Below are 22,142 nucleotides of genomic sequence, written 5' to 3'. Positions count from 1 at the left end.
TCTTTGATATTTCAACTATTCCCTACCAGGTTTCCAGGTGTGTTGAGGCCTAATAACTCAGCTAGCTAGCTCGACCTATCACCGGGACCTATCTACCCGACCGGAATGGATGGCGAGATTAATGACGGTAACGAATGGTAACTTCCGTCTCCTTACCAGCCGTGGCAATTATTATTACTGCTACGTACTACAGTGCCAGTAGTGATTGTTGCCAGTAGTAACTCCGTCCCACCGCCCACCAAACCCGGAGCTCCAACGGACAGCTCTTGGGAAATACCCACTTCCGCGTTTCTCCCACGTCTCAATGCTCGGCTACTGCTGCTGCTAGTCTACTTTGTACTGCTATTGTGCTTATCGTTCTTCTAAGTCGTCACTTTCTCCACGTCAAATCTTTTCCAGCTTCAATATTACCTGCGCACACGACCTCCCTGTTGGAAATTCCAGCTATAACTAGCTTGGTGCCCCTCCCCACCTTTCCTCCGCCTTCCCCCTCCCTCCGTCCCCCTCTACCTTGGCCCTTGCTTGCTCCGTGCAACCTTGAGAGCTGTGTTCTTGGAGTCTTTGGATCCAAGGCCACCTTCTGCTCGGAAACCTGCAGCTTCTTCTTGCACATCCTTGCCAGTCGATGCTCTTTTCTCACCCTCCAATTCGCCTTGCTTGGACTTCAGCTTTCCAATCGGCTCGCAAGTTACCCCTACCCCGTTCAAGGCTCTTCTCCAGCTCCGCCCCGCGCTTCATCATCGATATGGAGACTGTGGACACGTCAGAACGCCTGGCCAGGTTAAGGCAGTTGATGCAGGAGCGTAAGGTGGACGTTTACAGTATGGCATCAATGAACCCTGTTCACTGTTCTTCTCGTTGGAAATTATATACTCACTGAAGCCAAAAGTCGTCCCTTCGGAAGACAGTCATCAGTCCGAATACATTGCTCCATGTGACGGCCGCCGAGGTTAGAATCCCGCCTTCCGCAGTTTCCTAGTTCGGATATTATTCGCATTTGCGCCTTGTCTCCCTCGCCACTGTAACTTACGCTTTGCTTTCTTCCGATAGAATTCATCTCGGGTTTCTCCGGATCGGCAGGAACTGCTATTGTTTCCATGACCAAGGCGGCACTATCGACAGATGGCCGCTACTTCAACCAGGCTTCGAAGCAGCTGGACAGCAATTGGGCGCTTCTGAAGCGAGGCGTTGAGGGATTCCCGACATGGCAGGAATGGTATTGGAAACCTACCATCAGACACATAGGATCGCAAACTGAATTGGGTATAGGACTACAGAACAAGCCGAGGGAGGAAAGGTCGTTGGAGTCGATCCAGCTCTGGTTACACCTGGTAAGCAACGTCACGGACCTTATGGCGAAAATCGATCCAAACGCTAAGGCCTTGTAGCGGGCGCCCGTAGTCTCTCGGAAACACTCAAGAAGAATGGTTCATCACTCGTGGGTGTCGAGCAGAACCTGGTTGACTTGGTTTGGGGTAAAGACCGACCGGCCCCTCCAAGGGAAGCGGTGAGAGTGCACCCTGCGCAGTATGCGGGCAAGACCTTCCAAGAGAAAATCGGCGACCTGCGCAAGGAGTTGGAAAACAAGAAAGCGGCTGGGATTGTTATCTGTATGCTATGTTGCTTCCCAAACCTGCATTGTGTTGCGGCTAACGAATACAATAGCGATGCTTGATGAGATCGCGTGGCTGTTCAACCTGAGAGGCACCGAGTAAGTGCTTAGCTCTAGAGTTCGGCCTTTGGTTCGTGCTAATGGTTTTCAGTATTCCATACAACCCAGTGTTTTTTTCATACGCCCTTATAACCCCTACTACCGTCGATCTCTACGTTGACGAGGACAAGTTAACACCGGAAGTGAAAGCTCATCTAGGCCAGGATGTCGTCATCAAGCCGTATGACTCTATCTTCGCAGATGCCAAAGCGCTTAGCGAGGCGCGAAAGCAAGATGCGACGGGAGCGGCCCCCAAGTTCCTGCTGTCAAACAAGGCTTCTTGGGCTCTCAGCCTTAGCCTGGGAGGTGAAGAGCAGGTTGAGGAGGTCCGTAGCCCTATTGCTGATGCCAAAGCCGTTAAGAATGATGTGGAACTCGCGGGAATGCGCGCTTGCCACGTTCGTGATGGTGCGGCCTTGATCGAATATTTCGCTTGGCTCGAGAACGAGTTGATCAACAAGAAAACTACCTTGGATGAAGTTGATGCGGCAGACAAGCTGGAACAGATCAGGTCCAAGCATGATCTGTATGCTGGCTTGTCCTTCGATACTATCTCCTCCACAGGCCCGAATGGAGCAGTTATTCATTATAAGCCTGAGAAAGGAAGTTGTTCCATTATCGACCCAACAGCCATTTACCTTTGCGATTCCGGTGCCCAGTATCTGGATGGCACCACTGATGTAACCCGGACGTTCCATTTCGGAAAACCCACCGAACTGGAAAAGAAAGCTTTCACACTGGTACTCAAAGGTCTCATTTCTATCGACACTGCTGTCTTCCCCAAGGGTACTAGTGGATTTGCGCTTGATGCTCTCGCTAGACAATTCCTGTGGAAGGAAGGCCTCGACTACCTCCACGGAACAGGCCACGGAATCGGCTCTTATCTGGTCAGCACTACACAACAGAGCTCCCCGCTTATGCCTGTCACCATTTAGCTAACAGTATCGACAGAATGTGCACGAGGGACCCATGGGTATCGGCACTCGTGTCCAGTATACTGAAGTTCCCATCGCCGCGGGCAACGTTATTTCTGACGGTAAGGATAGTTGGGATACAGATACAAGGCCGCTTGCTAACAGCACCAGAACCCGGATTCTATGAGGACGGAAAATTCGGCATCCGTATTGAGAGTACGTTTCTCATTTCTCCAAAGCAAACCCCCCACCTCCTTCGCGACTGTTCTACAATGATTGGCTTTGACTAATGCTATACTCAGATGTTATCATGGCGCGTGAAGTGCAAACGACTCATAACTTCGGTGAAAAACCATGGCTGGGATTCGAGCACGTCACCATGGCTCCACTGGGCCGCAATTTGATTAACGCATCCCTTCTCAGTGAGCATGAGATCAAATGGGTCAATGACTATCATGCAGAGGTGTGGGAGAAGACTCACCGCTTCTTCGAAAACGACGACTACACACGCAGTTGGCTCCAGCGCGAGACCCAGCCTATATCCAAATAGACTGGTTCGACATACCGTGAGAAACAGCGACCAGCACGAAGATTGAAGGGCGTCTTATGCTGTTGGTAATTTATATGCTCTCGTCTCTCTTCAGCTACTAGGCTTGATAGATGCGTTGGAGAACAAGCATACATAATCATGTATCTAAACCGTTGGGCGAGCCCGATTTGTCTTAGAAATTAGCAAGTATCAAGGCTTCGTGGCATGGAGCCCATGTGATGATCGCCTGCAGCATTCTTGATTATTCGTTGCCTAATGCCTTGTAAACTCCGACTGGCATTCTATGAGAGAAGGATGACTTTTCGTATAAAGAACGACTGGATCTCTTCCCCAGCCAACTACGCAAAGTCCAAGGAGAGAACACGTTCACTTTATCCAGATAAGATGAATGCTTACCTGAGTCCCATAAAGGTGGGTCACAAATCTCCATGATGTCGAGGGACATTAGCGCCCGCTAACAAGCCAATCACTGTAAGTGGCTGTACTGCTGCCATGCGAGGTAGATACATCCAGCACGTAGATAGATACTTGGGCATTAGCAACCTGAATTGCTCCCACAAAAAAAAAATAGTTTTTGTGATACCCAGAATTTAAGAAGAAGAAGAAGAAGATAATGATGAAGTACAGTATGGATTAAGAAGGACATATGGCTTGGATGGACTGTAGTAACCATGACCAGGCGGATGCGCGTTGAGAGGACTTTCGGTAACACGTGCTCAATTGTATGACGTGCATTAGGCAAATTATACATGGTTCCCTTTGCTTCAAACTCATTACCTACATACTTATGAGACAAAATGGATATAGACAGATTCATAGTTTCTGTAACCTTGTCAGGCTTGCTTAGTGCGGAGTAATACCATAGAACAAGCAAGGCGGTAAAGATTGAGACCGCCAACCCCAAACTGCCACTCCTATCTACAAGCTGACACCTTCTCCGCATAGCATCCCCGACCTAACGTTAATATTCTTGTTTCCCCCATCCGCAGTTGAAACTGGCGTCGTTTCCTCTCTAGCTTTGAACTCATCCCAGGCGATCATGCTAATATTGCTTTTAGCTTGAATCATTGCGACAACAACATTACATAATCATAATTTCACCTAGGGTTTCGAAACAGCCCGTTCCCTTCGCTTCGCCAGCAAAGCCTCAACTCCCAGTTATCAGCTTCCCCACGAATTAGTCTCCGACGAAGACAATTCTCTGGTATGAGTGGCAGTAACCCTTACGCAAACGGATACGGATATTCCGATACCAGCCGCTATGACCGCGGTGATGGTGGATACGGCGGAAGCAGTAGCAGCCTTGGGATGAACGGCTACGGAGGAGGCAGTGCGGAGAGAGAGCGTCGCCCAGGTGGATACGGTGGCTTCTATCCAGAGCCTTCATCATCTTCCTTGTCACCGGGACAGTCACCCGAACGTCGACGGGAAAGACGGGAAAGAGATGGTGATCACTCATCGTCGCGATCGCGCACAAGGGACGGAGAGGCTGATAGGAGGGCACTCGGTTCTCGAGATGGTCGCCCTCGCGGAGAGAATAGCTGGTTAGGAAATGATAGCAGCGGCGAGAATGTTCCCGGTCATGCGGCAGGTCCCCAGGCCATTGAAGGTTCGGATTGTACCTCTTGGAGGTTTGATTGAGCAGAAACATGCTAACACTAATGGCCCTCGTCGCAGATGTACTGCAAATGGTTCAACGAGAATGGGACTTTGTGGCCTCCGAAAACTGTGTGCCTGTGCAAGTCGCTTTGCAGCTGATGGATACCAGTACCTTGGGGAAAGCCGATCGCGAGCCAGATTTTATCAGAATCAATGATAAAATCCAGAGGACATTGAAGTCCGTTGTCAATGGTGAGCCGCCAAACCCCTCATCTGCCTTCACACGATGCTGAAGTATCCAGAACATCACCAGGGCTTCAATAGTTCCATTGGTACTTATCATAAGATCCAGTCAAGCATACAGAGCTCACAAAGCCGAGTCCGCACATTGAAGATCTCGCTGGAAGAGGCAAAATCCGGATTGTTGTCGACTAAGCCCGAATTAAAGGGGTTAGCTACATCGTCACAGAAATATGACGACATTATTCAATTATTCAGCCAAATACAAGAGATTCAATCTCTGCCCGAAAGGCTGGAGTCACGAATCTCGGACAAACGATTCCTTGCGGCTGTGGAGGTATTGCATAACGCTTTGCGGCTGTTGCGGCGCTCTGAACTCGAGAATATTGGAGCTCTCGCAGATATTCGCGCCTACTTTGGAAACCAAGAAGCATCTCTTACAGACATTCTGATAGAGGAGCTGCACGATCACCTCTACCTCAAATCTCCCTACTGTTCAGGCCGCTGGAAACCACCAGCTGCTGATGGTGAAGGAAATGGAGCCCACCCATCCAGCTGGACCGGAACAATCTCATGGGAGAGACCCGTTTATGCATTTCTTGGGAAGTTGGACGCATCCACGCCTATGGTCGAAGACGCTTCGCGAAACCCGGAGGCTGACACATTCTACTACATACAATTGCTGATCGAAGCGCTGAACAAGATGGGTCATTTGGACATCGCAGTTGATAGAATAGAGCAACGCCTGCCTGTGGAACTGTTTGCCGTTGTTGATAAAACCAACGCCGAGATTGATGCAAGGTATCCAAACAACACCCGCGGCTTTGCCTCACAAGACAGCAAGTCAAGTTTGCCGACAGATATAATCGAAAAACGTGGTCACGTGCTATCGGAGTTTCTTTGGACCTTGTATGCTAAATTTGAGGCTATTGCTGAAGGTCATCGTGTTGTTCACGATGTTATTGCGGCTATAGTGGAACGCGAGGGTATACCAAAGGGAAATGCGCTCGCGGGTGGGTTCAAGGAACTTTGGAAGCTTTATCAAAGTGAGGTGCGTGAATGGACTCTGCTATGGGCTTCGTTGTCTGTCTTTTTAACACTAAATAATCAAGATCCGGTCCCTCATGCATGACTACCTGGCAACGGATGGAGAATCATCATTCCGGCCCCGGCACGAAGAGGCTGAAGCGAAACGACAACTATATACAGGGCAGAGAGATAAGAACAAGGTGTGTGCTGTGACGAAGACATGCCTATTTATTTGCTCACTGGCCATAGAAAATGTTCAAATTGTCCGAAACGGACCATACTTCCGAAATACAAGCCGAGCAAAATGAGTTGGACGAGATTCTCAGGTCTTCGGTTCCTGGCTTGGTCACCAAATCAAGCCAGAAAGCCGCTGTCATCGATGCATCCGACACCAGACAAGGAAACTCGGGAACTGGGCATAAGATCCTCATAGAGCCAAGCGTCTTCAACATGAGCCTCCTTCTTCCTCCTTCGCTATCATTTATTCAGCGACTGAAGGAGATTGTACCCGTGGATTCCGACATTGCCATGAGTACATTGACTTCTTTCCTAGATGACTTCTTGGTCAACGTGTTCCTCCCTCAGCTAGACGAAACCGTGACAGACCTCTGCACTCTTAGCTTTATCTCGCCGGATGCTTTCACAGAGGACCCTCACTGGTCTGGGGTCTCTCCCCGGCCGGTTTTCAGGGTAATTGAAATCCTAGACAACTCTTTACATATTGCTAACAGCTGGTCGCGCAGGGTACGATCAAATTCATGTCCATTATTCGAGAATTCAGTAAAATGCTATCCAGCATCCCACATGATCAAGCTTTCACACAGCTACTCCTTTCGCAAATTGTGACTTACTACGACAAGTGTTGTGGATGGTACAAAGGTGAGACATCCGTGGCCAGCATCCTTGTTTCATTCTTCTAATTTGAAACGTTCAGCGATCGTGACCAAAACATCTCCCCGAGACAATGGAGAAGTCCGACTCAAGGCTGCCGCGCGTCATGCGGAATCAGGCGACGTTCATGACATTATCACGGAATTGTGGAACGGAGTGACCGAGAACAAGCGGGAACTCGTAGACAAGGTAGCTAACAAGGTCCCCGTGCCATTCCATCCTATCGAAGGCCTATGGTAGGCCTTTTTCTTGGTAAGCTCGAGTTGACACTATCAGGAAACCGACATCCTTATCAATTCGACGAATGAGGTTCCATTGGAGCCATACGACATCATATCTGATCCCAAGACAGTCGTATCCTTGTCGCTTCTTTTCAACAGCATGGTTAGTTGAGACAATCCAAGTCCAGCTTTTTTCAATCACAAAAGCTAATTAGTACAGCAATGGTTCGCAAGCCATCTTGCTCAGTTACGTCAAATCACACAACCAGCCTCCGACTCGCGACAGGCTGAGTCCCGACCAGCCAATCGCCGCTGGACTCTGATTGGTGCCATGAAACCGAAGTGCGAGGGCATCAATCAACCAGTTTATCTTCCTTTGAACCAAGAGACAGCGACTGTGTTCGATACTACTCTTCAGTCTCTCCGCGATCTTGCATGCACTGCTCTCTTCGCCCTGCATGTCGACATCCGTTGCGGCATCATCCATATGCTGAAGCGGACAATGGAAGGCCCCAAGCCCCGGAACACACGAAGCTCGGAACCCGCTACGCCTTCCCCAAGCTCGCTCGCCAATTGGTGGCACATTCTCTCAAACCAACCAACTGCTGCGTCTCCTACAGTGCTTGAGCTGAACAATGACTTGATCGCGTTTGACACCAACATCTCGTCTTACCTAGGACCACCTGAGCGATGGTTCATCACGTCTGGGCTTGCTCGATTCATCGACCGTACTTTCGTCGCGAACACCTGTCATATTGGGGCTATGAACGAAAATGGCGCGCTCCGACTGCAGCTAGACGTGCTAGTGCTGCAACAGAATCTGAAGAACATCATCATAGACCCAACAGATGATGGACGGAAAGATGACAGTCCTAACTCACAGCAGAACAGTGAGCACACCGAGGTGGTTGCTTTGCCTCGTAGCGCTAAATTCCTCGATTGGTTCCTGGAAGGTGCGGAGAAAGCCTTAGACTACGCAAAGGATGAGAAGGAATCGTTCGCAACCCACGGAGACCAAGCGCTGGCCGCTGGTAATGGCGAACCGTTCACGTACGACGAACTCAAGGTCCTCATTGACCTTTGCTTCTCAGACATTCTACTAGGCCCCCGAGGTGCAGAGAATCGGGAGGAGTTCATGGCAGCAAAGAAAGCCAGCGCCGATGCGCTCTTGAGGTTAAACGAGGTAATGTGGGATTCCAAGTGACGGATAGATTATATGCGGCTTCAAATCAGGACTGTGCTGGAGACACAGCCCGCAATGGAGGCCATGCCTGGACGCTTGTGGTCATCCGATTGAAGACCCTACCTGATTAGAAAGCTAGACAACACTCTCAACAGTACCAACGGAGATTAAGATATTTTTGATAAAGATTGTTATTGAGACTTTTTGGTGAACGAACTCCCTGCTCCAGAGACCCGACCCACTGCGGGATGCCGCGGAGCGGATGGATCCCCCGTTCATTGCTAGCACTCCGTTGGTTGATGGTTCTTTTTGCCGCCATCAGCCCATATTTTCCACTCCCTTTGTTTACCCTGGACTAAACCTGGCTAGCCAAAGGTGAGTCCGGCTCGAACACACCTGGAGCTCTCGGTCAGGCTATTGGCGGCTTGGTGCAGGGGAGACAATCGCCCCCGACTGCTTACTAGCCGGGCAATTTTCTCTGGCCGTTAGGTGATTTCCGAGCAGTGGGTCGGGCCCGTGTAGTTTAATTACTCAATATCAGAAGCCATTGATGTTGGCCAACATTTAAGACGTGCGGAGCAATGGGAAGACCCAGCGGCGGCGCTTCTCCATCAGTTCTGCTTCAATTTCCTGGTCTTTCAATGTGGTGATCCACGCCCGGCGTTTCACATTGCGATCTCATTTCGCGGTACGCGAACGAAATCGCTGCTGCCTTCCCTCGGGCTTATGTGTCATTAAAGTTAAGGCGCTAATCAGGGAAAATCTTTACGACTGTTCATTTCCTTAGATTGATGGTTGCTGATGGATCACACTATCCTTGTCTGGGGCCAGACGCCCCCGAACGCTCGTTCTCCTTCCCTCGCCTCTTATTATTCTGCGAAGTTCCTTCTTTTCTCAGCTTCCTCTCTCTTTGTCGCTCCTTTGCCATTCTGTCTGGAACAGCAGATTCTACACCCTGGGATTTGAAATCCTGTCCATTCATTTACTGACCATTATTGTGTTGACTACACGACCTGTCTTTACTGTGATTCCACGCCATCTCTTGGCCGGCAAAGAGAGAAAGACATCCATTCTTTATTTCATTTCTTGGCACCTTGTCTGAGACACTTTTCTCCATCTTCCAAACATGAAGTATCAACGCCTCGCCTCTTTGGGCTTTACTGCCCTGAGTGCCGCTGCGACGGTCTCTGCCAACCCACTGCTGAACCGTGAAGCTGAGGGTCAATGCCCCCAAGGCTACACTCAGAGCGTCTACTACAAGACTATCACTCTCCAGCCCTCCTCTACTGCGCCAACCGCGCCGACCTCTACGCTCGCCAGTGTAGGAGAAGGCCAATGTCCCGTTGGCTACACTCAGAGCGTCTACTACAAGACGATTACTCTCCAGCCCACTTCAACTGCATCCATCGAGCCAACCTCTGCGCCCGCTGTTGAGCCAACCTCGACCCCCGCTGTTGAGCCAACCTCGACCCCCGCTGTTGAGCCAACCTCGACCCCTGCTGTCGAGTCAAGCTCTACCTCGGTTGAGCAGGTTACTACTTTGCACTCGTCTTCAACCGTCATCGTGACTGAGGTCGTGACTGCAACCCCTGCGGTCGCCACCACGAGCTCTGCGGCCGAGAGCGTTGCACCAGTTGCCACCACCTCCGTTGCCGAAGCTTCCCCTGCTGCTGAGACTAGCGCTGCTGTGGAGGCTACCTCCTCTTCCTCTTCCTCGGTCGTTGAGGTGACGACCAATGCTGCTGTTAATGCCGCCGCAACTACTGCTGCTGCTGAGCCTACCTCTGAGGCTATTACCACTGAGGTTGCAACTACTGAAGCTGCTGCCACCGAGGCTGTCACTAGCCAGGCTGCTGCTGCTGCCGGTACCACCGAAGCTGCTACTACTCAGGCTGCTGCTACCACCGAAGCCGTTGTTCAGTCTACCCCTGAGGCCGCTACCACTGAGGCTGCCACCCAGGCCGCAGCCACTACCGTCGAATCCAAGTCTACTTCTTCTAGCTCAACCGCTGCTAGCGCCGCGACATCGTCTGCCTCCAGCTCAAGCTCTTCCACTAGCAGTGCCCTGAGTTCCGAGTACTCGGGTGAAGCAACTTACTACGGCGGTAACGTTTCGGGTGGAACCTGCTCGTTCACCGACTACACTATCCCCTCTGGCCTCTACGGCACGGCACTCTCCTCCCAACGCTGGGACAGCGCAGCGGAATGCGGTGCTTGTGTCGAGGTCACTGGCCCTAGCGGTACCAAGATTAAGGCCATGGTAAGTCTCATCTCCTAAGCACTGCTTCCCTACGTCATTTCGTTCCTGTCTCTAACAAACTCCAAGGTTGTCGATGAATGTCCCGAATGCGGTTCCAACCACCTCGATCTATTCGAGAACGCCTTCTCCGAGCTGGCCGACATCTCCAAGGGCGTTATCAGCATTGACTGGGAATATGTTGCCTGTGGTATCACCTCCCCGATCGAACTGGTCAACAAGAGCGGTACCTCCGCCTACTGGTTCGCCATGCAGGTCGTCAACTCCAACCTGCCCGTCACCAAGCTCGAGGTCAGCACCGACAGCGGTAGCACCTGGCAATCCACCACCCGTTCCTCCTACAACTACTTCGAGAACCAGAGCGGTTTCGGTACCGACACCGTCGATGTCCGTGTCACTGCCGAGGATGGTTCTCAGATCACCGTCAAGAACGTTAGCGTCTCGTCTGGCTCGTCTGTCACTGCTTCCTCCAACTTTGAGTAAATTGGTGATCTGACCCGACTGACTGGGTGTCTGCGATGACGGGAACATGATGTTGTAATTCTCTAGAAGTGTGTGTGCCGGGTTTGGTCATGCTTCTGCTTCTTTGGTGTATTAGCGCTTTGTTTGGGGGCTTCTTCTCACAAATCTTATAAACTTCCTGTATATACTTTTTTCCCGAAAACCTCTTAGGTTACCACTATTCTACTATTTATGTCCAAGAATGACACCGTTCATGCCATATATCGCCCCACATCCACTAAGGTCTCCATCTCTAGCCACGACTATTTAACTATCATATTACACTATCATATGATTAAGTCATTACTATCATCTACTACCCTACTCAATACAACTCACTGCACAACATATCTCTAGACCACAAATCACACTAGTTACCCAATCCCACTACTATATCCCCTTTTTCAAACCAGTAGTTATGTCTATTTACTCCCGCGGAATCGGAAGAAAAGCCAACCAAGGTCATCCCCTTCCTCCATCGCGCAGAAAGAAAGTACAAACATCCAAGTTAAAATGACCAAGCAGCCAGCCAGCCCCCACTCTCAGCCTATCATGCTACAAACCCACTCTTTCAATTCAATCCAACACTACTTACTACCTAGCTAAGAAAAATAACAACAACAACAACAACACCAACCAAAGAATGAAGATAAGAGAAGAAGAAGAAACAAGTCGGACAATTATCCTTCTCGATCTCAGCCAAACTTGGAATCATCATCATCATCATCATCATCACAACACACACACACACACACACATCGTTGGTATAAGGATGTAGGTAAATTCACGTGATGGATTGATTCAACGGCGGGGCAAAATACAAGTATTTGGATGGGAACCTGCGGCTACTAAGTAAGCGATGCGATTCTCGGATAGATAAATGTGACACTTACTCAGATGTCGTGTGGTTGGGGGCAAGACTGTTAGGGGATTATTCTTCCTAGTAATACTACTACTACTACTTGTGTATGGGAATCAGAATGGAGGCTCGGACATTATAAGGACTAAATACTAGTAGCTAGCTAATGGTGGTGGTATCACCCATGTATTACTAGGTAAATCGAATAGAGCTGGACAATTGTAATTACTGCTTATGTGGTTGATGGTAATGCTGTGGGGGAGGGGATGAAGTTGGAAGAGAAAATAAAATCGAGGTGTGAATGGTTGAGGGGCATGGGATCGGATTTGATTGTCCCGTCTTACTCTAATGGTTCCATTGCAGGCTGGACAAATCACTCTTACGGTTGATTACTCGTCCGATATCTGCTCTATTCGCAAAATCATTACTAGAATCATACCGAGATCAGACTTGAAATGAGCTTGCATTCCGATAACACGCCGTGGTGTCCTAGGCTACATGGCCATCGGATCATCCACTCCCAGCCATAGTTTCGCCGTCCCATCCTTAAGAATAGCATACAGAAAGAATCACAGCAGGGGTAAAAGCAGATACGGGGGAAATAGAAACAGGATACCCACCCCAGGCTAGGCAATTAAAATAAAGATTGGAGAACCACATCGTTCTCCCTCACAACAAAAACCGGACATCGTAAGACTGTACCTTGCAAATAACTGACATGGAAAATAAAAGTGGAAACAGGGAGAGATCAGGCAAGGTCTGTTCAATGAAAGGGGAGAAGCTGTTAGGATAAAGTGTTAAAAGGGGAAAAAAGGAAGAGGAAAGCAAGCGACAAGATCGATGCTGTCTCATGCCTCCCAAGGTAAACAAGTCGTAGCACATGTGAATATAAAGGAACGAGATAATGCAGTGATCCTCACACTACATTCTCTGCACGCGCAGTAATGCACGTTAGTCGAGATTAAACCTGGCCTTGGTCAATGTCAAGGGGCTCCAGCTCCTTCGAGTCTTCGTAGTCTTCGAAATCAAGACCTGCGTCGCGGCAGCGCTGCAACCACTTCAGCGCAATGTCACCGCGACGGTTGACTTCGATCTTCAGTTTGGAGTTCTGCGAGCTGATTTCGTTGATTGCATGGCTCGTGGTCATATTGTTTTGATCCCAACGTTCACTCATGGCTTTCTTTTCTTCGTGTAGTTGGCATATATATTCGATTGCGCGTTGCAGAATGGCACCCTTGTTCTTGTCACAGTTGGGGACAAGACGAGCGATCTGATTGATGCCCTCATTGATCGCCTCACGGCGCCGCCGCTCCACTAAGTCTTTATCAATGGATGCACTATGAAAAGTGGAGAGGGGGAAAAGATTGCTGTACCTTCTTTGTGATTGTTTTTCCGAATCTGATGCCATTCGGGAGAACCTACAGAAGGCTTCTGGTTCATGCTCTGCGCTTCGCGAGCAGCGTAGACGGCGGCAGCAGTAGAATTGTGACCATGTGCGGAGCCGATAGCCTGGCCCATATCGTCTCCAAACGTCAAGCCATGGGCGAGATTGCTGTCAAAGGTCGCATCAGGGGGAGGCGGGTATTTGTTCTGAGGGGTGTGGGCGGCGAGTGCCGCCTTAGCAGTGAGGGCGTTATCATCTGAGATACCGTTTTGAGGACCAACATGCTGCAGGATTTGCTGGTCGATGTTGAGTTCTGTCGTAGCACTTGGAAGATGCGTGTCATAAGATCCAAGAGAGCTATGGGCGAAGTTCGGCTGAGTGTCGGGGGCGGGAATGCTGCCGTTGCTCCCATTGGAAGATCGATTCAAACGCTGGGCATCTGGACCGGTGCTATCGGTACTATCGCGCTTTCGCTTGGCCGTAACACTACCATCGGTAGCACCCAACGACGGATCAGACATCGTTAGGTATGTATGATATGACTGCCCTGTGCGTAACAGTTAGGATCACGGCGCGTCATTTAGGGAGCCAGCCACCACCTTCGAAGCGCACTTACCTGCTAACGATAGGGATTCAGTGAAGTTACCGGAGTTTCGCTCCAGCTCTAGGCGCCTAACCGGAGAGATTAGGCGATTCCCGTTAACTCTAGAAGTTCTGTTAGTAACCAAGTTGCTTTTGCACGATCAGTACAGTTCAAGATGGTGTAGGAAATGATCCGGTGGATGAACAAAGCAACACTATTGCAAGGGGGGAAAATGGTAGCATTCATTGAATTGCGGTGGAGCCATTGGATAGTGCCAGTGAAGGGCTACAGTTGCTGGGATGCACAGGTGAGCCAGATCTGAACGGGTTGTGAGCTAGTAACGCGTTTGCTGACGCGCCCACCTCCGCATCCAAGCACCAACAAGCACCGAACACAAGATGAACGGCGCGACCACCAGCAGAGATACAACTACAAACGAAAGATGACACTGAAGTGAGAGCAGTAGCACGGGCACATGAGGAGATGAAGAGCATGTCCCTGAGATGGGAGCGAGATCGGCGACGCGTCGCGAAGACGTCTTTGCGACCGATGGAAGCGGGAAAAAACAGCATCATCATCCTCGGCCATGGCCCGACCGGGCCATGTCGGAGAAGGTGAGGACAAGGGGGCTCGCCAAAGCAGAAGCCATAATGCTATGGCGATGCTGATGGCCGTGGAAGAACCGCGGAGCAGACAGGAGGCGAAAGAGAGTAGAGGGGCACAGCGCGAGCGAAGGGGAGGAGAGGGAGAGCTGGATTGATTACCTTGGGATGGTCTATCTATCACCTGACAGCAAGTCACCTGCCACGGGCAACAACAAGAGGGAAGACACCGGTTCGATCGCAGAAGCTGGAGAACGAAATTTGTTCACGAAAGAAATGGTCGGGATCGAAGCATCCACATCAAAGACAGCGGACGGATCGGCTTTGAAAACAAGCAAAAAGTTGTGGCGGATTTTACAATGGAAAAAAGGGATACATGGAGGAGTAGAGAGAGAGTCGAGTAGAGAGGGACTGCTCACGTGGCGAGGGACGAAGGACGAGAATCAAAGAGAGGAGAACCGCCCGCTACGGTGACCCAAATGGACCCGAGGTGTAAAGTAAAGGATAATGTGAGTAGTATGTAACGCCAGGCCGATCACCTGACCCCACCCTTCCCAAAAGTCAAAAGTCACGGAGTATTGATAGTAACTAACTAACCAACCAGTTGGTTAGTGTTATTTACTCCCGTGGTACTTTCTGCAATGTAAATAGTATGTAACTCAACTTCTACCTCCAAAAACAGGGCTACTGTAGTACCTTATCCAAAACAGACAATAAAAGAGAAGGAGAGGAGGGTTATTCTGATCACTTACTCCGTAAAGTAGAAACCTACTAAACTTACTAGTAGTAAGTAAGCAGTCTCTCTTGTTCAAGTGAGGCCAGCCCGGAATCATACCACCACCAATACCAACCATTTTCTGTAAACATCATGCTCATTGAGTTTTTTTTTATCCTGGCACATTATCATCTTCCTATTTTCCCTTCCCTCACCCCCCCACCCCTTCACCTCCGTTCCAACCGGTTTTCCTCTTCCCCATTCCCTCCTCCTCCATCAGAAAATTGTCAGGTGCTGCCATCCCGTGCCCCCTCCTCACCCAACTCCTCGATCACCAATTCTGATTGGTCGGCAGGCCTCCTCTGTCCCGGTGGTCGGAGGAGGGGTTCACCCGGAATCACGTGGAACCCGTCAGCCCTCTTGGCTCGAAAGGGGAAAAGGGGACTGATTGGTGTCCTTTCTGACTTCTCTAGTGTCCTGCGATCGGTCTACTCAAGAACATACAGTAGCACTGATCGAATGGGAGGAATATCCTGTTATTCCTGCAGAAGTCCATTATTGGAGTGGAAACATCGCTGCGCCGTGGAGGGTGCCTGCTCATCCCGGTCGGCCCGTCCCTTCCAAGTAGCAACCAGTTACTGGACAGTAGTTACAACTAGTGACTATCTATGGAGTACTAATGAGTTATTTCAAGTCGAGTCAGCACCAAAGTCTTAAAAGAGTCACTACTGTGGTGGCTTGTCTCTGATCCCCCCTCCACTTAGCCGCCGATCTCTTTTGCAGTCTGAACTTTCTATGTATGTCGTCATGATCTGACTGTCCAGTCATCCACCTGCCTTTGTGCCCCCTGTTTTCTGCGAACGGGTCATAGATACTATCAGTGACTTCCAATCGTCAGTCTACAAAGTACTGGTGGTAGGGAGGGCCGCAATCCACCCTCCATTTGGCATGATCAAGCCACGATGGGCCTCCATGCCCTGCCCCATTGCGCAGCAACTCTGTTTTCTTTCGAACCAACCCGGGTCAATTCTCAATCTTTCCAAGACTGTCCGCTAACTCCAATCGTCACATGTGTGCGCAATGCAACCTATCAGATCCCTCGTCGCGATCTCTACTAGCCTTCTCCTCACTAAGATGGCCGCGCATCCTCCGAAATATGCTACCTTTCCTTGCCTACAGATGCGCGTCAAGGGTTGCATGCAGAAACGGGGGGGTACCCGACAGGAAGAGAAAAAAAAGCCTCCTTCCAAGGTTCAGCAGTTGACTCTGAGGAAGTAGGAGTCCATCTGACGGGCGAAGTCGCTGATCAGTTGGTCATGAGATTAGATGTTGGAGTGGATACTCTACTATTAGGTACTTTAGCTTGCTGTAGCGATCATTGTCTGGAGCCCTCTGATCATCCGGGGTTCTTGCCGCAATCGACTTTGGAGGATAGTATACATTTACTGTGCAGTAGGCGGGTATTCTCCGGGGAGCAGAAATGAGTCTAGATTCGCCTTGTTCGCTCCAATGCGAATAAACAGCCAAGTGACAATGACGAGTTGCCATCTCCTGTCACATGAATGATGGTCGAGTCTGACTGGGGCCAGAAAGTACCTCACATGATAGATCATGGCTCACTGTGGCAACTCGGGACCTTGAAACCTGCCCGTCTGTCGGTCGGTCGGTTGACGATATGCACTTCGCTCTCCGATAAGAAGCCCACTAGGTTAAAGGACAAGGTGGGGAGCCCAAAGCGCAGGGAACAGAACAAGTGAGCGAGAGACTGGTGCCCAGATAAGCTTCCTACACAGCAGGGGAAAGGGCGTATACACGACTTCCTATCGTGCCAGACAATAGATCCTTGGACATGCATTGCGACTCTTATTCGGTTTTTGTCCATGTCCAAAGCAACCCCAGTATACGGTCTATTTGATTTACGAACGCCGACTCAAGTGACGCCATCTGAAATAGAATTGATAGGCAGGGCACCACTCCAGGCTGCAACCCACCAATGCGAGGTGGCTTTAGCCTCATATGCAGTTGGAATGTCATTTTGAAGCTTTGACCAATCCAAACACCATGCTGGGGTCTGCCGTAGTGTCGGCAAAACAAATACCTTCCGTCGTCGCACCCATCATATCCCAACACAGGATTTTCGTATCAAATGATGGTGCATCTGTTTCAGCGGCATCCGTATTGTCACCAGGGTCTCCTTCTTTAGAAGAAAGTTCCTTACCTGATGTACGGAATGGTGGTTTCTGTGTGATTGCTACGATAGCACTCGTGCCCGCATACCGAGCTGGGTTCGTCCCTTCGGCACCCGGTTCTTCTCCGGCTCTATTGGCAAACACAATGATGATCTTCTTTCCGCGATTAGCATCATCGCCGTCGAAGTTGGTTTCATGGCCCATCTTCTTCCTGATAAGCGGCATAAACCGCTGGATCCAGTAGTTGAACGTGTCCAAGTCCGGCTCATCAGCAAGCGAGTCGAGCTCGTCCCGCTCCAACAAGGTCAACCAAGCCATAGAAAGTATGACCAGCTCAGACTTCGTATCCAGAACCCGATTGGCAAACTCCCAGGCAGTAAAGGGAGCCTCGAATCGATATGGGTTAATGTCCATACAGATGCCGAAAGAGGTAGCTATCTGGGACTCCACCGAGCTTTGATTTGAGTTTCGGAAGGAGAGCTGGTGGAAGCCTTGCTGCGGGTTGCCCTCTGCCGCCCACGTCTCATCCGTGTAGTATAGAAACGATTTACGGTAGTTTAGGACGATGTCACCACTTTCGTCCACCACCAGCAGGGAGTTGTAGCAAATCTCCGTGGAATTAGTTGAATTAGCCTGTTGGGCACCATTTTCTGTGTAAATCTCCGGATAGCCCACACAGACTTTGCATTGTAAGCGTTTGGCCGTTTCTCGAGCCCACTGCGCTGAAGGACCTTGTCCAACGGGCTCAAGGAAGGGTCTTATAGCCTCCAACGAGGGGAAGTTGTATCCTGGCCGAATTAATGACCGTGCTGCGTAGAAAATTCCGGGGGCGAAGGGAATCTCAATGGATGTCGGTAGAGGTAAGAGCTCCAGGCTAAGACGCACTGAACAAGCCACCGAGCACAAACATCCCGAAGCTCATGCGTCGTGTGACGTTCGTGGGGAGGACAGAGTAACACTTACCCGTCAAGGCCAACTCGGGCAAAATCAAAACATCCGGCTTCAGGAGATCAAGTCCAATCCCAATTCCAACGCCCCGCACTACCTTCCCGTCTTTGAGCAGCTCATTGGCTCTCTTGATGTTGCCATCGACATCGCCCAAACGAGGGGCAAACTGCAGCGTTGCTACTTTCATTCCTTGACACCGTTGATGATACAAACGTAGAAATGAAGGACGATAGTTATGGCCTGGGCCACAGCTGTTTGTAACGCGCAAAGTAATACTGGTATTGCAGATGGCGAGCTGAGGCCGCGTCAAATGCAGGAGACGGAAGCTGCGTTGGAAGGGTCCGACATGGATGGGTGCGAACACTTTGACTGGGAGGTACAAACGAAGGATGCACAGAACGTCCCACCCGTCTTGGCTTGGAATGAAACAGAGTGCTTAGAGATAAATTCTTCTACTTGGTCCCCTTGTCGCGGCCGAAGGGAGCAGTAGCGAAGTATAGACAGTTGAAGAACAATGCTTGATGGAGTGAGTGAAGCGAGAGACTTGACTGGATTGGAGAGGGGAGCCGCAGTGAAGATGTTTCCAGGTTCTGATTGGTAGAGAAGCAATGAGTTCACGTGATAGTCCCGTGGCCAGAACCCCAAAAAGGCTGCCGGGCGACGTCATGGCACGGGGGAAGGAAGGCGATCAAGCTTCATTTTAATTCCATCCCAGGCCAATATTTAATCTAATTCAGACTCGGACTGCCTTTGTCCTTGGCCATGAGGGTGCCCATTCATCGCTCGCCCTGTCCTTGGCCGTCTAAGAGAAAAAAGAACATTGGACCGTGCTGTGAGGGGACCTGCCAATCATTCCATCTGATCCAAGGGTCGGCGGTACCTGATTTGCTGCACAACCATTTTTTGGGTGGACGGATGAATGAATAGTAGTATGGATGGATGCAATACGACTCGGTAGTACTCCGTACTAGGGAAATATTTTTAACTTTGGAAAATCGAGGTAGTTCTGGTCCGGTTCCCGCGTTGGGTTGGAGCCTTACTTGGGCTATTGACTCGTTTATTGTTTCGAGTCGGGATCCGGTGGATAAAGGATGGGCCTCTGGGCGAACTCATTCCGCTACAATAATAAGAGCCATGGCCATCCTCTTTTTTTCGGCCTAGCAGTTGAATCTTTGAAACCGTCAACTATACTCACTCGTTTCAATCCCACTGCGTTCATTCTTTTGTGGGTCGAGTCACCTCATCATCGAGATCATCATCCTCCCTAGTAGTGAGAGCAAGTTGTGTATATAGGGAGTAGATACTAATTACCGACTATTTACTGACTGGGTACTTTCCTTTACTCCATTCCCCTTCATTCAGTATACCTCCTCTTGCTTCCACCAGACAGTCGGAGAGGGCCATTCGAGGTCCTTTTTCCTTTTTAACTTAACATCATCTTGACCAGCATCATTTCCATCTTCCATCGTTGAATGTCGTGCTCAGATCATCTTCTGTCCCTTGCCGCGCCCCTTTTCGATCCTCACCCGCCAATCAACGCCGCCCGCTGCGATCGATTCTTATCCTTGGGCCATCGACATCATTTCCTACTCCTCCCACCACAACGTCTCTCCTCTCCTCATCCACCACGGCCTCTCCGCCATCTAAGCGCGCCTCGCGGCCCCCTCGGTCGTTTTCCTCATCGAAAACGTCCCCTCTCGCCTCACAAACGGACCCTTCAACATCATCGCCCCCGGTTAAAGAAGCATCCCCTTATCCCCCGCGAGGCCTCCGCGTTCGGTGTCATTCCTTCGAGGCACATCCCCCCACATCCTCCGATCAGGTCACCGCAGCGAGCTCCTCCAAAGCAAGATTCTCTTATCGGCGAAAGAGTTCCTGGATACCTCCCACGATCTTGCGCCCGCCGTCAGTGCGACTCGCAAACCCTGTCAATTACGTTCCCCGCAACACTCCGGTCACGGTACCCCATCTGTCGCAGCTCTCCGACGAGAACCTTCCACTCGACGCACACCGAGACGCCTACCCTTTGCTGACTATTCCCGAACGGCGTCGCAGTCGACCGATCCCATCTCCGAACAGTCTGGTGGTGGAGCGCAGCCAAGGGGAAACGGAGAGTGGACGCTCCAGCATCGCAGTGCCTCGCGGCCAGAGGCGCAGTGGCGCATTTGACGACCAACTGGTGTTACGAGAAATGTCCGAGTCGGGAGTGTCAAATGGTGCTCCGGAGGTAAAGAACCCTCGCGCTCCGGAACGGGCGCATCTGGGCCTCGATTTGGCGGTAGACGGACCTGGGCCGCTTCACGACGACCGGCCCCGCCACATCCAGTCGCAATCCTCGCTGCGATCACAGTCACACATTGCATCTGTACCATCCATTACCGGCGCTCACAATGGCGGCGAGGCTGATGTAGCGGAGGAGTTGGCCTGGGGCCCTGCGCATCCGTGTTATCCTCACATCAACCCACATGTTCCGATCGGGTCCGAGGAGTACATGACCACCCGCATCATACGAATACGGCGTGATTGGATGATAAAGGGAGACCTGGCTCCCACGTTCTCCAACCTGTACCCCGAGATTCTGGACCCGCTATTACCTGAACAAGAGTTTCGAAAGGTGATCGCCACAGTGAATGATGAGCTCGTCAAGGCGTTCGATCCGTTTAGCCTTCGCAATTTCATCGACAGTGCGCTGAGCCTTCTGACGGGATGGATTTGGGAAGACATAGGCGCGCCAGGAATCAAGAGCCATCTCAAACGGGTGGAAGCTTGGCTGGAGAGGTGGAATAGAGAGGTTGGGGCCAAGGACGGAGTACATATCTGGAGTCTCCGCAGGACGGCGTACATGTCGCTAGACATCCAGATTCCAGATCCCAAGGTTGGCATCATCCGCAGTGAGGGAGTTCCATCACTTCCAGGGACCCGGCCGAGCAGCGGTGTCTGATGGAATCCCCGCATGATTTCCGTCAAATCGCCATCTGCGGTCTTGAGTCCCGTTTCACATTCTCTATGACTTCCTTTAAATCATCTACGCCTTTTTAATATGTCTCGCTGGGATGGGAGACTGCATCCGAACTCCGATCTCCGAGATTTAATTCTCTTTCTCTTTTTCTTGTGATTTCTTTTGATACTGGACTCGCCGTCATGATATCCATGCCCTAACCTTGATACCCGCCATGTGGGCGTCAGTCCCTGTTATCGCAATATGAACCAGCGCTACGAGGTTTTGCCGATTCTGAAAGCACGGAGTGGCATGTTGCATTCTGTCGCTCCATGCCGACTCGTGGACAGCACATCCGGCCAGCACATGAGACGAGCATAGCACAACCTCTCAACCATCAGTGTGTTACTGTCTATGTATTTAGGTGCCTATATGAGCTGTGTATATATACATACAGTATGCTCGACCGTCAAAGACCCCCAAAAAGCTTAGCATAGAGCTGTAACCGGGAATAATGCGAGCATACATAATACCCATCTCAAATTGCCACAGTTGATCTCGAGGTCAACGCCCTCCTTAGTCAAGTTTGATTCTACGCATACATGAACGTAGTATTTCGTAGGCGCCGCCGCACACAGTGTACTAAGCGTCCTCTTTTGGTGTTTTTGACAGCGACCCTCCGACTCTACATCAGTTGCCTATAGTCCTTTAGACGCATCAAACATGATAATAGCAGTCGGTAGCCTATACGATAATAGAACACCATCTCCTTAACATGATATTTGAGCCATGGCACCATCGGGGATTCGTTAGTCTTCCCAAGGAGAT

At 50.5% G+C, this 22,142-nt stretch overlaps 7 protein-coding genes across 7 annotated transcripts; 4 read left to right on the top strand and 3 right to left on the bottom strand.

Annotated features, from left to right (window-relative positions):
* Window positions 1-745: 745 nt before the first annotated feature.
* On the top strand, window positions 746-8,359 carry BO83DRAFT_316778 (uncharacterized protein; the record flags this gene model as incomplete). Its single annotated transcript, XM_025527680.1, has 19 exons — window positions 746-821; window positions 890-949; window positions 1,051-1,216; window positions 1,270-1,331; window positions 1,389-1,610; window positions 1,666-1,711; window positions 1,764-2,598; window positions 2,663-2,747; window positions 2,797-2,841; window positions 2,928-3,090; window positions 4,369-4,784; window positions 4,853-5,026; window positions 5,077-6,065; window positions 6,127-6,243; window positions 6,293-6,733; window positions 6,787-6,922; window positions 6,978-7,123; window positions 7,211-7,318; window positions 7,376-8,359. The coding sequence occupies 19 exons, from the start codon at window positions 746-748 to the stop codon at window positions 8,357-8,359; spliced, it is 5,271 nt and encodes a 1,756-aa protein (XP_025386336.1).
* A 1,105-nt stretch (window positions 8,360-9,464) lies between these two features.
* On the top strand, window positions 9,465-11,078 carry BO83DRAFT_428582 (putative extracellular cellulase CelA/allergen Asp F7-like; the record flags this gene model as incomplete). Its single annotated transcript, XM_025535415.1, has 2 exons — window positions 9,465-10,598; window positions 10,665-11,078. 2 exons carry the CDS (start codon window positions 9,465-9,467, stop codon window positions 11,076-11,078), a joined length of 1,548 nt encoding a protein of 515 aa, XP_025386335.1.
* Window positions 11,079-12,513: 1,435 nt separating this feature from the next.
* Window positions 12,514-14,087, bottom strand: BO83DRAFT_66855 (putative HLH DNA binding protein (Penr2)). The gene is made up of 3 exons (XM_025537525.1): window positions 13,956-14,087; window positions 13,329-13,886; window positions 12,514-13,269 (listed from the first exon to the last, which is right to left on the bottom strand). The coding sequence occupies exons 2-3, from the start codon at window positions 13,858-13,860 to the stop codon at window positions 12,917-12,919; spliced, it is 885 nt and encodes a 294-aa protein (XP_025386334.1). The 5' UTR covers window positions 13,861-13,886; window positions 13,956-14,087; the 3' UTR covers window positions 12,514-12,916.
* BO83DRAFT_379775 (uncharacterized protein) lies at window positions 13,838-14,818 on the bottom strand. Its single transcript, XM_025531586.1, has 2 exons — window positions 13,956-14,818; window positions 13,838-13,886 (listed from the first exon to the last, which is right to left on the bottom strand). Exon 1 carries the CDS (start codon window positions 14,492-14,494, stop codon window positions 14,165-14,167), a length of 330 nt encoding a protein of 109 aa, XP_025386333.1. The 5' UTR covers window positions 14,495-14,818; the 3' UTR covers window positions 13,838-13,886; window positions 13,956-14,164.
* A 2,210-nt stretch (window positions 14,819-17,028) lies between these two features.
* BO83DRAFT_66684 (putative protein N-terminal asparagine amidohydrolase) lies at window positions 17,029-18,687 on the bottom strand. The gene is made up of 2 exons (XM_025537523.1): window positions 18,392-18,687; window positions 17,029-18,216 (listed from the first exon to the last, which is right to left on the bottom strand). Exons 1-2 carry the CDS (start codon window positions 18,561-18,563, stop codon window positions 17,270-17,272), a joined length of 1,119 nt encoding a protein of 372 aa, XP_025386332.1. The 5' UTR covers window positions 18,564-18,687; the 3' UTR covers window positions 17,029-17,269.
* A 1,006-nt stretch (window positions 18,688-19,693) lies between these two features.
* Window positions 19,694-20,488, top strand: BO83DRAFT_66761 (uncharacterized protein). The gene has a single exon (XM_025537524.1). It carries the CDS (start codon window positions 19,849-19,851, stop codon window positions 20,407-20,409), a length of 561 nt encoding a protein of 186 aa, XP_025386331.1. The 5' UTR covers window positions 19,694-19,848; the 3' UTR covers window positions 20,410-20,488.
* A 79-nt stretch (window positions 20,489-20,567) lies between these two features.
* BO83DRAFT_390265 (ERF4 family protein) lies at window positions 20,568-21,317 on the top strand (the record flags this gene model as incomplete). Its single annotated transcript, XM_025532847.1, has 1 exon — window positions 20,568-21,317. One exon carries the CDS (start codon window positions 20,568-20,570, stop codon window positions 21,315-21,317), a length of 750 nt encoding a protein of 249 aa, XP_025386330.1.
* Between the last annotated feature and the right edge of the window lie 825 nt (window positions 21,318-22,142).

The sequence above is a fragment of the Aspergillus eucalypticola genome, assembly GCF_003184535.1.
Source record: "Aspergillus eucalypticola CBS 122712 chromosome Unknown BO83scaffold_18, whole genome shotgun sequence".
NCBI lineage: Eukaryota > Fungi > Ascomycota > Eurotiomycetes > Eurotiales > Aspergillaceae > Aspergillus > Aspergillus eucalypticola.
The sequence above is the reverse complement of the archived record's forward strand: the minus strand, read 5'-3'. Positions and strand labels throughout refer to the sequence as shown.